Source organism: Somniosus microcephalus, chromosome 32 (genome assembly GCF_052327205.1).
Source record: "Somniosus microcephalus isolate GS21.2 chromosome 32, FLI_Smic_1.0, whole genome shotgun sequence".
Taxonomy (NCBI): Eukaryota; Metazoa; Chordata; class Chondrichthyes; order Squaliformes; family Somniosidae; genus Somniosus; species Somniosus microcephalus.
In genome coordinates this window covers 19450010-19465062 of record NC_141018.1, presented here as the reverse complement: position 1 = coordinate 19465062, position 15053 = coordinate 19450010, and the positions used below count along the sequence as shown (strand labels likewise).

The following is a 15053-nucleotide window of genomic DNA, read 5'->3' as shown; positions in this document are numbered from 1 at the left end:
TCCCGCCCTTTAAACTGCCGCAGGCCTTTCAGTCGGGCAGCATTAGTCACACCAGTCACTTACGGACCTAGGAAATTGACGGGCAAGAAAAGACCAGCTGGTCCATCAAGCCTGCCCCACACTCATGATGGCCAAAGCATCACCGCCTCCTCACCACAGCCATGTAATATCCTGGGAGAGGCAAAACACACAGAGGAAACACCCAGGGCCAACAAGAGAAAGAATACTCGCACTAGCTAGTCTGAACTCAGATATAGAGGCAGGTTCCGATATTTAAAATTAAAGTTCTGAGAAATGTGTGTACCATCTACAAGATGCACTGCAACAACTCGCCCAGGCTTAAAATAGGAAATACTGGAAGTACAAAGCTACTTAGTCAGCAACTGAAAAGATAATATAAGGGAACGAGCCTTAATATCAGACAGTGACTGACCTGCTGTGTGTTTACAACGTTTCTTGTTTTTATACTCATCGCCCCTGTGCTCGCTGACCTACGTGGGCTCCCAGTCCGGCAACGCCTCGATTTTAAAATTCTCATTCTTGTGTTCAAACCCGTCTATGGCCTCGCCCCCTCCTATCTTTTTGAATATTAAGGGAATCAAGGGATATGGGGATAGTGCAGGAAAGTGTAGTTGAGGTAGAAGATCAGCCTTGATCTTATTGAATGGGCCAAATGGCCTACTCCTGCTCCTATTTCTTATGTTCTTATGTTTCTTATCTCTGTAACCTCCTCCAGCCCTACAACCCTCCGAGATCTCTGCGCTCCTCCATTTCTGGCCTCTTGTGCATTCTCGATTTTCATCGCTCCACCATTGGCGGCCGTGCCTTCAGCCGCCTCGGCCCTAAACTCTGGAATTCCCTCCCTAAACCTCTCCACATCTCTCTCTCTCTCTCTCCTCCTTTAAGACGCTCCTTAAAACCTACTTCTCTGACCTAACACCTCCTGTTTGATAACGCTCCTGTGCAGCGCCTTGGGATGTTTTACTACGTTAAAGGCGCTATGTAAATGCAATGTGCTGTTGTATTTCTGCAATTGTGCTCCATTCAACATCAAACCTGACAAAAAGCCCTATTTTTTTTCAGAAAAAAGCAACCCATGGGATAACACAAATCTGCATTTCAACATTTATTAAAATGTGATATATACGTATGGAGCTTGTTTTAGTCAAAGCTATGCACGTAACTACAATATACACATAAATAAAGGGAATAACTTAGCATGGAAGTAACAGAAGGGCTCAAAACTTATCAAACCGCACAAAAGTGAGGTTTGAGTATTTCACAAACGTCAACCCAAGTATACACCGGTTTCATGAAAATAAAATATTGTGTTGTGGAATTATTGAAAGGATTCGGTTACGAGTAAGGCAGGATAAAAAAAAACAGCTGGAGTTTGCTACATTTAAAGGGGACATGCATATTGCACTAGTTTAGTGTAACCTAGGCTAGAATGGGTTACATACAAGTTGAAAGAAATCATGTTAGATACAGGTCAACACATTGAGAGTGTAGTACGAAGGATAACACCCAGCCTGATCCGCGTTACAATTCAAATAACACATATGCTCGAAGTAATAGCGGCTGAAGTTCGATCGCTTGTCTGTGAGTTTTGTTTTTTGTGCTGTGTAGCATTTCTCTCACACGTTCAGTGGTGTGTGAACAAGCTGAAGCATATTGAGTTGCAGGGCAAATGCTTGTTTTATTAGCAAGTTGTTCAAAGTGCAGATCACAAAACCTCACTGAAAGACTCCGGCAGCAGTCTTTAGAAAAAGCCAGCCAAAATAAAACTCTTGTCCAATACCACCGAGAAGGACAAGGGCAGCGGGCGCATGGGAAACACCACCACACACACACACACACACGTCACACACCATCCTGACTTGGAAATATATCGGCTGTTCCTTCATCGTCGCTGGGTCAAAATCATGGAACACCCTCCCTAACAGCACTGTGGGAGCACCTTCACCACACGGACTGCAGCGGTTCAAGAAGGCGGCGGCTCACCACCAGCTTCTGAAGGGAAAATAGGGATGGGTAATAAATGCTGGCCTTGCCAATGATGCACACGAATTTTATTAAAATCCATTCCGGGCCACAATCTCTAGTCCGCAACGCGATATCTGAGGTGACTCGTCCGAACATCACCGAGCTAAATACAACCAAGCCTAAAGCTTGAAGGTGAAGGCGCCATTTAAGAGGACGATGCCCTTTGCCCAATCGCTGCACTTCAGCGGCGTCACCTGCTCCCCTCCCCCCACCATCACTGTCGTCATTGGAAACGAGCCCCCAGTCCCTGCTGCTCAAATCTAGAATGCTCCATACAACTTGGAGGCCACAGCCCACCTTTCAAACACTTGAGGACTCCATGGCATGGCTGAGGCGGGACAGGGCGCAGCGTCAGGCTGCCCCACAGGTTTTGTGCTCTGTTTCAATTTCACAAGGCCTGGAGCAGCTCACGCTGTGCAACTCTAATCAGTTGTCATAGTGCTGCTTGTGCTTTCACTTCCAACCATACAGTTCTCCCTCCACCCTTTATCTTGTCACAACATCCACACCAAAATAACATCTTTCACGCTAAGCGTGCCCATACTACTGAGAATTGTTGTTCTCACAAGATGCTTACGGATAAGGAAGGCCATTCGGCCTATCTTAGATCAGCCACCCTTAACAGCCCGATTCCTCCCACCATCTAGTTGTCTCTTAAATGAGTTCATTTTCAGAGCTGAAGTAACGATTTACACTGCGTCAAATTGGGCCTTTGATATGTGCTCTTTCAGGACTCCACAAGAATGATTCACTTCACAAACGGCATTACCATTGCCGAATTCCCCACCATCAACACCCTGGGGGGCTCACCATTGACCAGAAATGTAACTGGACCAGCCACATAAATACTGTGGCAACAAGAGCAGGTCAGAGGCTAGGTATTCTGTGGCATGTGTCTCACCTCCTGACCATCCACAAGGCATAAGTAGGAGTGTGATGGAATACTCTCCACTTGCCTGGATGAGTGCAGCTCCAACAACACTCAAGAAGCTCAACACCATCCAGGACAAAGCAGCCCGCTTGATTGGAACCCCATCCACCACCTTAAACATTCACTGTCTCCACCACCAGCGTACCGTGGCTGCAGTGTGTACCATCTACAAGATGCACTGCAGCAACTCGCCAAGGCTTCTTTTCCTTTTCTACCTAGAAGGTATTCTGTCTTAGAATAGAGTATGGTAAAATATTTACATTTATATTGACAGGGAACGGTAGCATAGTGGTTATGTTACTGGTACTAGTAATTCAGAGGTCAGGACTAATGACCTGTTGGTGCATAGTTCTAAATCCCACCACAGCAGTTATGGAATTTAAATAAATTCAATTAAAATAAATCTGGAATAAAAAAGCTAGTATCAGTAATGGTGACCATGAAACTACTGGATTGTCGTAAAATCCCAATTGGTTCACTAATGTCCTTTAGGGAAGGAAATCTACTGGCCTATCTTCTTCTTAGGCAGTCCCTCGGAACCGAAGATGACTTGCTTCCACATTAAAAATGAGTTCTCAGGTGACTGATGAGTCCAATGTGGGACCTACAGTCTCTGTCACAGGTGGGGCAGGCGGGTGGGTGGGGTTGACGTGCGCTCCTTCCGCTTGCTCCCAGCGAAGAGACTCGAGGCATTCGGCACCTTCCCGGATGCTTCTCCTCCACTTTGTGTGGTCTTGGGCCAGGGATTCCCAGGTGCCGGTGGGGATGTTGCACTTTTTCCAAGGAGGCTTTGAGGGTGTCCTTGAAACGTTTCCTCTGCCCGCCTGGGACTCTCTTGCTGTGCCAGAGCTCCGAGTAGAGCGCTTGTTTTGGGAGTCTCGTATCGGGCATGCGGACGATGTGACCCGTCCATCGGAGCTGATCGAGCGTGGTCAAAGCTTCGATGCTGGGGATGTTGGCCTGAGCGAGAACACCGACGTTGGTGCGCCTATCCTGCCAATGGATTTGCAGGATCTGCGGAGGCAGCGTTGGTGGTACCTCTCCAGTGCTTTGAGGTGCCTGCTATATGTGACTCCAGACCCACAGCAATGTGGTTGACTCTTAATTGCCCTCGGAAATGGCCACTAGCAAGCCACTCGGTTGTCTCACCACCACCACCACCACCTTCTCAAGGGCAATTAGGGAAGGGCAATAAATGCTGGCCTTGCCAGCGATGCCCACATCCCAGGAACGAATAAAAAAAACAATATGGAGCTCTCAGATTCCTGTTAACAACTATTCTGAGCTATTTTCAACTTTGCAATTTCCATATTTGATTGCTGATGGATTAATTGCTGACAGGTTCACGTAGGTGACACCCAGAAACTGTCCGGTTTTGCCCTGGTAATTACCAGAAAGTTCAACACATGGAAAGATTCCAGTAACAAACGGTCAACATTTAGAAACTAGCGCGGGTGAATAGACTGGGTGAATAGAAACATACATAGAAACATAGAAGATAGGAGCAGGAGTAGGCCATTCGGCCCTTCGAGCCTGCTCCGCCATTCAATGAGATCATGGCTGATCATCCAAACTCAGTACCCTGTCCCTGCCGTCTCCCCATATCCCTTGATCCCTTTAGCCTCAAGAAATATATCCAATTCTTTCTTGAATATATTTAATGAACTGGCCTCCACCGCCCTCTGTGGCAGAGAATTCCACAGATTCACCACTCTCTGGGTGAAGAAATTCCTCCTCATTTCAGTCCTAAATGGCTTACCCCTTATCCTTAGACTATGACCCCTGGTTCTGGACTCCCCGGCCATCAGAAACATCCTTCCTGCATCTAGTCTGTCCAGACCTGACAGAATTTTATAGGTTTCGATGAGATCCCCTCTCAATCTTCTAAACTCCAGTGAGTATAAGCCCAATCGACACAATCTCTCCTCATACGTCATTCCTGCCATCCCAGGTATCAGCCTGGTGAATCTTCGCTGCACTCCCTCCATGGCAAGAACGTCCTTCCTCAGGTAAGGTGACCAAAACTGCACACAATACTCAAGTTGCGGTCTCACCAAGGCCCTGTACAACTTTAGCAAGACATCCTTGTTCCTGTACTCGAACCCTCTTGCTACGAAGGCTAACATACCATTTGCCTTCCTAACCGCCTGCTGCACCTGCTTCTAGGATGTCCCCTGGCCCCTCTTCGGCTCATTTAAGAGGTATGCAAAATGAGAATCATGGAATGACGGTGCATTCTGCTCTATCCATTTAGTCCTTTCCCATTGCCCTATTTAAATTTTTCTTATTCAAATTTTTGCCCACTTCCCTTTTAAGAGCTACAGGTAGACTATCCTTTATCCGAAAACCTCGGGACCAGCCGTGTTTCGGTTTTCGGAAAATTTCGGATTTCGGAAGGTATTTTATAAGACTGGGAAATTTGTCGGGGGTGGGTTGGCGGGGGTCAGGGTCGGCGGGCGGGTCGGCGGGGGTGTCGTCGGGGGGTCGGGGGTGGGGGTCGTCGGGGTCGGCGGGGGTGTCGGCGGGGGTGTCGGCGGGAGTCGGGGTCGGCGGGGGGGTCGGCGGGGGTCCGCGGGGGGGTCAGCAGGAGTCGGGGTCGGCGGGGGGGTCCGCGGGGGGGTCAGCGGGGGTCGGGGTCGGCGGGGGGGTCCGCGGGGGGGTCCGCGGTGGGTCGTCGGCGGGGGTCGGGGTCGTGTGCACGACTTATGCTGACCCTCTGCTCAGCGTAAGTCGTGCGCCACTCTGGTCATGTCGTGCGCACGACTTACACTGAACGAAAAAACCTTCGGTTTTTAGAGGGTTTCGGTTTTCGGAAGTTCGGATAAAAGGTAGTCTACCTGTATTATGAATTCCGCTTCCAGCACTGTTTCCATGTGCTAACAACAGTCTGCATTAAGAAAAAATTGTCCTAACTGCGCCCCTTGTTGTTTGGTGTTGGTCTTTATGCCCTCCGGTTACTCACTCCCCAAAGAATGGAAATAGTTTTTCCTTATCAAAACCCCCTCAGAATGTTCAGCACCTCACAGAATGATACTGGGGCTACATACATATGAATTAGGAGCAGGAGTAGGACACTCGGCCCCTCGAGTCTGCTCTGCCATTCAATAAGATCATGGATGACCTGATTAATGATCTGATTACTAAAAAGGTTAAATTACGAGGACAGGTTGCAGAGACTAGGTTTGTGCTCCCTCGAGTATGGAAGATTAAGGGGTGATTAATTGAGGTGTTTAAGATGATTAAAGGATTTGATAGGGGAGACAGAGAGAAACTGTTTCTTCTAGTGGGGAATCCAGAACAAGCGGGCATCACCTTAAAATCAGAGCCAGGCCGTTCAGGGGTGATGTCAGGAAACATTTCTTCACACAAACGGTAGTGGAAATCTGGAGCTCTCTCCCCCAAAAATCTGTGGATGCTGGGGGATCAACTGAAAATTTCAAAACTGAGATTGTTCGATTTTTGTTAAAACATAAGAACACCTTGGGCTGGATTTTACCAGCCCTGAGGAGGCGGGTCTCGAGGTGGGACTGCTGGGAAAATCCCCAAAAATGGGAACAGGTCCCAAACCCGCTCCCAACCCGCCTCCAACCAATCTGCCCGAGAGTCAGGTCCCCGATTTGCACAGGGAGCTAAGAGGCTTTCCCCAATTTGGATGGCTTCTGCAAATCTCAGTGTCAGCTGCCATCTGTTTTATCCTAAGGAGAGAGTAATTGGAGAGCCTTAGTGCAAAGGCTCACCTTTGGACAGTGATTGTCAGTGTTTGACAGCACCTCAATGCTGTCAAACACTGACATTTCATCTGTCAAACAAGTGTGGCGTATAGGTCTTTAAGAAAACCGGCAGATGAAGAGTCATCAACTGACGTCATCTGACACCGGCTTTCCCTTAATTGGCTCGCCAATTAGGGCAAACGAGCGTCTGTTCATCAGACGTCGCTGGGGGCGGGACTAGAACCCGAAAACCAGCAGTCCCACCTCGAACTCGGCCTGGAAGGAAAGATCCCACCCCTTAAATCTGTGCCCTCTGGTTATCAACCCTTCAGCCATTGGAAACAGTTTCTCTTCATTTTCTCTATCTGAACTTTTCATGGTTTTAAACACCTCCATCAAATCTCCTCTTAGCCTTCTCTGCTCTAAAGAGACCAACCCCAGGGTACAAGAAGATGAATTGTTGCTCAAATTCAGTGCAAAAAGAGAGCTATGACTGTCATCAAAACAGAATACAAAGCAACAGTGTATCTGGATAAATATACTGAAGATCCACTGTTGTCCTGAATGAAATAAGAAATATGAAGCTGTTCATGTCCTCCTTCATTTGAAGTACATTTGTAAGAGCCACCCACACCTTCAGAAAGGTTGTTTAAGAAGAGCAGACATTCATCTTCATCCGAAGAACAGTCCAGCTTCTTGGAGTTATTGACCTTCCATGAGTAATCTGCATGAAGGGAGTGCTTTGGACAGGACAGGTACACTGGTATATATCCTTCGAGGGGGAGAGAGAGGAGCATATCATGGTCCGGTTCGTCACTGTTTCTCTGTGAAGAACGCAAATATCCAACTAGGAGGAAGAAAATCGAAATCATTAGTTTGCTGTCTTGTTAAAGCTGTCTTCAACAAACTCAGACTTCTGAACTGTTGAGATTCTGCATATTTTGGTGTTAAACTGCTTTTTATAATTATTTCAGTTCAGACTTTCCACCTCAGAGAACCCTAAACATTTACAGCACAGAAGGAGGCCATTCAGCCCATCGTATCCGTGCAAGCTCTTTGCTAGAACAATCCAAACTGATCCCACTCCTCTGTGCCTTCCCCAGAGCTCTGTATTTTCCTTGGCTTCAAACTGCTCTATAATGATCTTTGCCTCAACCACTGCCTTTTACAAAGCAGTCTATGCTCCAACAACTCTCTGCATTAAGAAATATTCTCCTAACATTACTCCTCACTCCCCTAGTGACAATTTTAAATCGGAGACCCCTTGTCACTGACTCCCTAACCAGAGGAAATAGTCTTTCTCTATTCACTCCATCAAAACGCTTCATAATTTTAAAAAACCTCTTATTAAATCTCCTCTTAACTTTCTCTGTTCCAGTGTAAGTAGTTCCAGTATCTTAAGTCCCTCCTCTTAACTCTAGTTTCTCATCACGGCCTGTGTCAACCCCTATCTCAACTGAGATATTTTTAGTTGTTTGGGCACTTGGTGCTTTGCAAATGATTTGTTTTTGTTGCTTGGGGGTCATTTTAAGCTGACTCCCCGGGCGGGAAACCCCTGGGATCAGATGCGACGCTGGTTTTACATCCCGCCCAATCTCACTCTCTGCTGACATCGATGGAGAGTAAAATTCGGGCGAGGAGTCAAACTCCTGATCCCATAGTTTTCCCGCCCAGGGAAAGATGGTCAAACTACCCCAGTTGGGGGGGAATTTTATCGGGAGGTGGGTTTCTGGCGAAGGTGCAGGACAGCTGTCATCTGTTTGAGGCCCAGGCCATTTTAACTCCCTGGGCCCTATTTGCACCCCACCGGCTAGCGCCCCCCCGCCCCCCCCCCCCCCGCCCTGAAACAGACCAGTTTCGGACCGGTTAAAATCGCGGGAACTCGAGGCCGCCCACTAACACCAAGGTAAGTCGTGTGCGGGGGAGGGGGGGTGGAAATCAGGACTGTTTCCTGGGTGGGAAGGGGGCGATCCGGTGGCAGCAGAAGGCCAAACCCTTGTCGGACCCGGGGGGAAGCACTCTTGCGTAAAGTTCTTGACTTGCCTTGGAGGACCTCCTCTTCTTCCTTGCCAGGTTTTACCGAGGGGGGAAGGATTTGAAAATCGGGCGGAGTGTGACGCAGGTAGCTGATGTACCCTCGCCGGTTTTGCGCTACCCCCACCCCAGATTAATTTCACCCCCAGCAAATGTTATAACCTGGGGCTGATGCCCAAATGTTTAAAAGGGGAAGAAAGTCGGGCGTCATCTCATCACTCAAAAACAAAAATGGAAACTTTTTGGAAATTTAAAAATAGGAGAGGTTATCTTACAATTTCTCACCAAAGTGTAAGCCTTTCAGCTAGAAATGTTTCTGATTATTTTTGCACCATTATATTCGAGCTGCTTGCCTAGAAATCATCTACTCACAAAATAAAGTGACCTCCATAATTTATGTGCCCATGAGATATATCTCTGAACTGGATTGAGACCTGAATCTGTGACCAGAGCAATGAATGTGCGCATCATTTCTCAAAGCAATCTCACCTTTTCCGTGATCACACTTTCTGAAATCACCTTTTTCAGGATCTTGGACAAGGTACCTGCAAAAGGAAGTACGATATAAAGTTTAGAGTCTGTGTGCTGGGGTGATGAATTTGCACAGTTTCCAATCCTTCCCTGTGCGGTTAGTTGCTAGTACAATACTGCCTTCACAGCCCGAAACAGCACTAATTTAATAACTTCATTACAGGGGTCACAAGGAAGATATGGACAGAGCAGTGTTAGACTTCCATTTAAAAATAATTTTCCTTTTAATTCGTGTTATCCAGATTCTCTGCTCTCACACCTCTTGCTTTTATAGGTTACTTCTTTTACAAAATATTTTGGTGTGAGGAAAACTGCTGCCCGTATCCTGATGGGCACCAAGTCCCGTTCACCCATCACCCCATCTGCTCGCTGACCTACACTAGCTCCCAGTCCAGCAAACCCCCCTCGTCTCCAAATCCCTCCACGGCCTCGCCCCTCCCTATCCCTGTCGCCTCCTCCAGCCCCTGCAACCCTCCCAGATCTCTGCGTTCCTCCAGCTCTGGCCCCTGGTGCATCCCCCACTTCCATTGTCTCAATACTGGCGGCTGTGCCTTCAGCCGTCTAAGCTCTGGAATTCCCTCCCTAAACCTCTCCACCTCTCTCTCCTCCTTTAAGACGCTCCTTAAAACCTGCCTCTTTGAGCAAGCTTTAGGTCACCTGTCCTAATATCTCCTCATGTGGCTCGGTGTCAACTTTTGTCTGATTACATGCCTGTGAAGCACCTTGGGACGTTCTACTACGTTAAAGGCGCTATATAAATGTAAGTTGTGTGTGCATATTATATTTATATATATTATATATATATAGAGATAGATATACTGGTTTCAACTGTCTTTCATTTTTTATTCCTCCTCTCATGATCCTATAGACTGAGTTAGTGAATGCTCCACTTCCCAAACCCGTGTCCTCTACCACCTAGAAGGACAAGGGCAGCAGGCGCATGGGAACACCACCACCTCCAAGTTCCCCTCCAAGTCACACAGCATCCTGACTTAGAAATATAATCCCTGTTCCTTCATCGTCGCTGGGTCAAAATCCTGGAACTCCCTCCCTAACAGCACTGTGGGAGTACCTTCACCACACGGACTGCAGCGGTTCAAGAAGGCAGCTCACCACCACCTTCTCAAGGGCAATTAGGAATGAGCAATAAATGCCGGCCTTGCCAGTGACGCCCACATCCCAGGAATGAATTTTTTTAAATGGTGTAGCACTGAGCTCTACAGACAGCAACATTCCAAGTTCAATCACTGATTTGTACTGGGTAATGGGCACTGTAATGGGTAATGGTCGTGGGCACTGTACTGGACACTGTCGTGGGCACTCCACTGACAGGAACAAGCACTCTGACTTGAAAACTTCCCCTTCAGTGCCCACTGTCATGAATGAGGAAGTCTCTTCAGTGAGGCACAGGTGGGTTCATGTGGAATCACACACACTGATGACTTAGAGAGAAATTTATATTTATATACGACTTCAGCATGTCCCAAAGCGCTTTGCAGCCAATGAAGTACTTTTTGAAGTGTAGTCACTGTTGTAACATAGGAAACGCAGCAGCCAATTTGCGCACAGCAAGCTCCCACAAACAGCAATGTGATAATGACCAGATAATCTGCTTTAGTGATGTTGGTTGAGGGATAAATATGGGCCCAGGACACCGGGGATAACTCTTTATGAGAGGAGGAAGAAGGTGGTTTGAAAAAAAATTAGCATAAGAGATTTAAAATATAGAAAATAGTTCTCAAGACATACTTATTAGCTGCGAAGGGGACACATTTCTTTTCTTGAAAATTCCATCCACAGTAAGGGTCTCTGGCCATAACACAGCTTTCACAGCTTTTGTTATATTTTTCACACTGCGCCAGTGGGAACCGAACCAGCTCTTTGGCAGTGGTAATGTACAGAAGCTTCTAGAAAGAAAAAGAAAAAAAATATTTTCAATGTTTTTTTTGTTAAACAGAAAAATTATTTCTTATTGAGGTTATCATTTCCAGGTCAGGATGATGACCCTTGACCTTTGCACTTACGGTTTCAGAATCGAGAGACATTGATAAGATCGGTCCTGGCTCCTTTAAAACCTCAAGTTCTGATATGGTGAAGGCTGACTGACCGGTCTCAAGAACTTTCTGGATTTTATCATTTTCTGTGGGGGGAGGAAAAAAGAGGGCCAAGGTTTCAAAAATGTAAAAACAATATGAATTCTCATTCCTTAGGGCATGGCAGCTGAAATCTAGAAGGGCCAAGAAACCCAACACGAGAACCTAGGGCCTACAATATTCTTAAAAATATCCAAGGCGCTTCATGGCAACAGATTAATCGTATCACCTGATTGTATATAATGGTAATCATTAACTTGGATTTACTAAGTTGAGGGATAATTGTTGGCCAGGACACCGGGGATAACTCCCCTACTCTTCTTCGAAATAGTGCCATGGGTCTTTAACGTGTACCCGAGAGGGCAGACGGGGCCTCGGTTTAACGTCTCATCTGAAAGTTGGCATCTCCGACAGTACATAAGATAAAGATTATACTCGGTGTAGAAGTTGAATCAATTTTCCATTTACGTACTGGTAAAAATAGGAACATAGCAGCTGGAGGAAGCCATTCAGCTGCTCGAGCCTGTTCCACAATTCAGTTAGAGCATGGCTGATCTGTATCAGAATACAATACCTTCCTCTTGATTTTATAATCAAATTCACATTTATGTAAAGCCAGAAGGCAAATTACTGCCAAATCCTGTGTAAGCTTCAAATCGCTAATCTTTTGCAGTGGTATCAAGCTGTATTGATGTTGTAACCCGCCTCTGCGTTTGCCCATTACTGTGACTCAATCTGCATGAAAATGTGCCATTGTGTTGCAAAATTATCACCGTGTCCCATGCCCATGACACCATAGCAATCAAAGTACTAGGTGACCAATAACGTTCTTCTGTGGAACAGCTAGAAAACTTTTTTAAAATTCGTTTATGGGATGTGGGCGTCGCTGGCAAGGCCAGCATTTATTGCCCATCCTTAATTGCCCTTGAGAAGGTGGTGGTGATCCGCCCTCTTGAACCGCTGCAGTCCGTGTGGTGAAGGTACTCCCACAGTGCTGTTAGGGAGGGAGGTCCAGGATTTTGACCCAGTGACGATGATATGTCCAAGTCGGGATGGTGTGTGACTTGGGAGGGGGGACTTGGAGGTGAGGGTGTTCCCAGGCATTGTAAGGAATTATTTGTCGGAGTGAAGAGAATCCAAGTTTTTTTTCGGGGTGAATTTAACTTTGCTGAGGCTGTAGTGAACTGGTGGTAGCAGCTCGGCCCTCCACCCGACTGAAGTCAATGGAAAGGGAAATCAGGTAGAATTTATACTGGGCGGCCAATTCCGTCAGTTTCCCACCACCCCTGACGGTTCCAGTTGGCCCTTTTATTTATTCTCATGGGTTAAGTACAGCAATTTGGCTCTTGCGTTCTTTAAATAATAGGCAAACTGAAACCTGTAACAGAAAGAGCTGGACTCACAATAGAATGCAAGGTCAGCTCATTATCATCAAATCAGGTTGCTCCCAATGTGCAGCATGATGCACTGGGAGGACATCGAGATTGAGGGCGGGCTGGTGCAGAGTTACTTGTTACCAAGAGCTCTTAAACGACTGCTGGTCGACCTTTCTTTTCAAATCCTTCTTAAAGGCCTTAGAGAGGATGAAGAGAAGATTTACCAGAACAGAAACATAGAAAAATAGGAGCAGGCCATTCGGCCCTTCGAGTCTGCTTCGCCATTTAATATGATCATGTCTGATCCTCTATCTCAATACCATATTCTCGCTCTCTCCCCATACCCCTTGATGCCTTTTGTGTCTAGAAATCTATCTATCTCCTTCTTAAATATATTCAGTGACTTGGCCTCCACAGCCTTCTATGGTAGAGAATCCCACAGGTTCACCACCCACTGAGTGAAGAAATTTCTCCTCATCTCAGTCTTAAATGTCCTACCCCTTATCCTGAGACTGTGACTCCTTGTTCTAGACCCCCCAGCCAGGGGAAACATCCTCCCTGCATCCAGTCTCTCTAGCCCTGTCAGAATTTTATATGTTTCAATGAGATACACTCTCATTCTTCTAAACTCTAGTGAATACAGGCCTAGTCGACCCAATCTCTCCTCATACAACAGTCCTGCCATCCCAGGAATCAGTCTGGTGAACCTTCACTGCACTCCCTCTATGGCAAGTATATCCTTTCTTAGGTAAGGAGACCAAAACTGCACACAGTACTCCAGGTGTGGTCTCACCAAGGCCCTGTACAACTGTAGTAAGACATCCTTGCTCCTGTACTCAAATCCTCTTGCAATGAAGGCCAACATACCATTTGCCTTCCTAACTGCTTGCTGCACTTGCATGTTTGCTTTCAGTGACTGGTGTACAAGGACACCCAGGTCTCTTTGTACATCAACATTTCCCAATCTATCACCATTTAAATAATACCAGGGATGAGGGACTTCAGTTATCTGGTGAGACTAGAGTGTTTTAGGTTTCAGCTGTGGCTCAGTCAGTAGCACTCTTACTTCTTGACTCAGAAGGTTGTGGGTTTTAAGCCCGACTTGAGCACATTGTCCAGGCTGACATGTCAATGCAGTTCTGAGGGACCGCTGCACTGTCAGAAGTACCGTCTTCTGAATTTTTTTTTATTCGTTCCTGGGATGTGGGCGTCGCTGGCAAGGCCAGCATTTATTGCCCATCCCTAATTGCCCTCGAGAAGGTTGTGGTGACAACTGAGTGGCTTGCTAGGCCATTTCAGAGGGCAGTTAAGAGTCCACAACATTGCTGTGGGGGTCTGGAGTCACATGTAGGCCAGACCGGGTAAGGATGGCAGATTTCCTTCGCTAAAGGACATTAGTGAACCAGATGGGTTTTTACAACAATCCGGCAATTTCATGGTCACCATTGCTGAGACTAGCTTTTTATTCCAGACTGAATTTAAACTCCCCAGCTGCCATGGTGGGATTATGAACTCATATCTCCGGATCATTAGTCCAGGCCTCTGGATTACTAGTCCAGTAACTTAAACACTATGCTACCGTACCCAAAACATTAAACCAAGTTCCCGTCTGCCAGTTCAAGTAAAAAAAATCCTCTGGCATTATTTCAAGGTGAGAAGGGGCATTCTCCAGGTGTCCTGGACAACTCTTATCCCTCAACCAACACCTAAAACTGATCGTCTGGTCATTCATCTCATTGCTGATAGTGGGAACATGCTGAGCACAAATTTTGGCTGCCGCATTTGCCTAACAACCGTGACTACACTTAAAAAGTAATTAATTGGCTGTGAAACACCCTTGGACGGCCTGAGGTCGTGAAAGGTGCTATATAAATGCAAGTTCTTTCTTCCTTTACTTGCTACACCTTGCAGATCGCTGGGCTCTGCCTTTGGAAAAGCAGCTGTTCTACCTGCATTAGTTAGTTCTATGGATGATACGGACGAGATCACCCACAGAGAGCCCAACACATCCTCAGTACTGATATCAGGGCCTCATTCGGTACAATGAGCATCTTCCCATAGGGGCAGCACGGTGGCATAGTGGTTAGCACTGTTGCCTCACAGCGCCAGGGACCCGGGTTCGAATCCGGCCTCGGGCGACTGTCTCTGTGGAGTTTGCACGTTCTCCCCGTGTTTGCGTGGGTTTCCTCCGGGTGCTCCGGTTTCCTCCCACAGTCCAAAGATGTGCGGGTTAGGTTGATTGGCCATGATAAAAATTGGCCCTTAGTGTTAGGGGGGATTAAATACGTGGGGTTACAGGATTACGGGGATAGGGCTTGGGTGGGATGACTGT

At 46.9% G+C, this 15053-nt stretch overlaps 1 protein-coding gene across 1 annotated transcript in view; it reads right to left on the bottom strand.

The window, feature by feature from the left end:
* Positions 1–1113: 1113 nt before the first annotated feature.
* LOC147097324 (semaphorin-7A-like) overlaps positions 1114–15053 on the bottom strand; it is a 76734-nt gene continuing 62794 nt past the window's right edge. Inside the window, exons 11-14 of the mRNA XM_085972199.1 lie at positions 11277–11392; positions 11002–11159; positions 9211–9266; positions 1114–7534 (exon numbers count right to left, since the gene is read on the bottom strand). Of these exons, the coding sequence (XP_085828325.1) occupies positions 7158–7534; positions 9211–9266; positions 11002–11159; positions 11277–11392 (707 nt within the window). The 3' untranslated portion in view covers positions 1114–7157. The remainder of the gene's footprint in view (positions 7535–9210; positions 9267–11001; positions 11160–11276; positions 11393–15053) is intronic.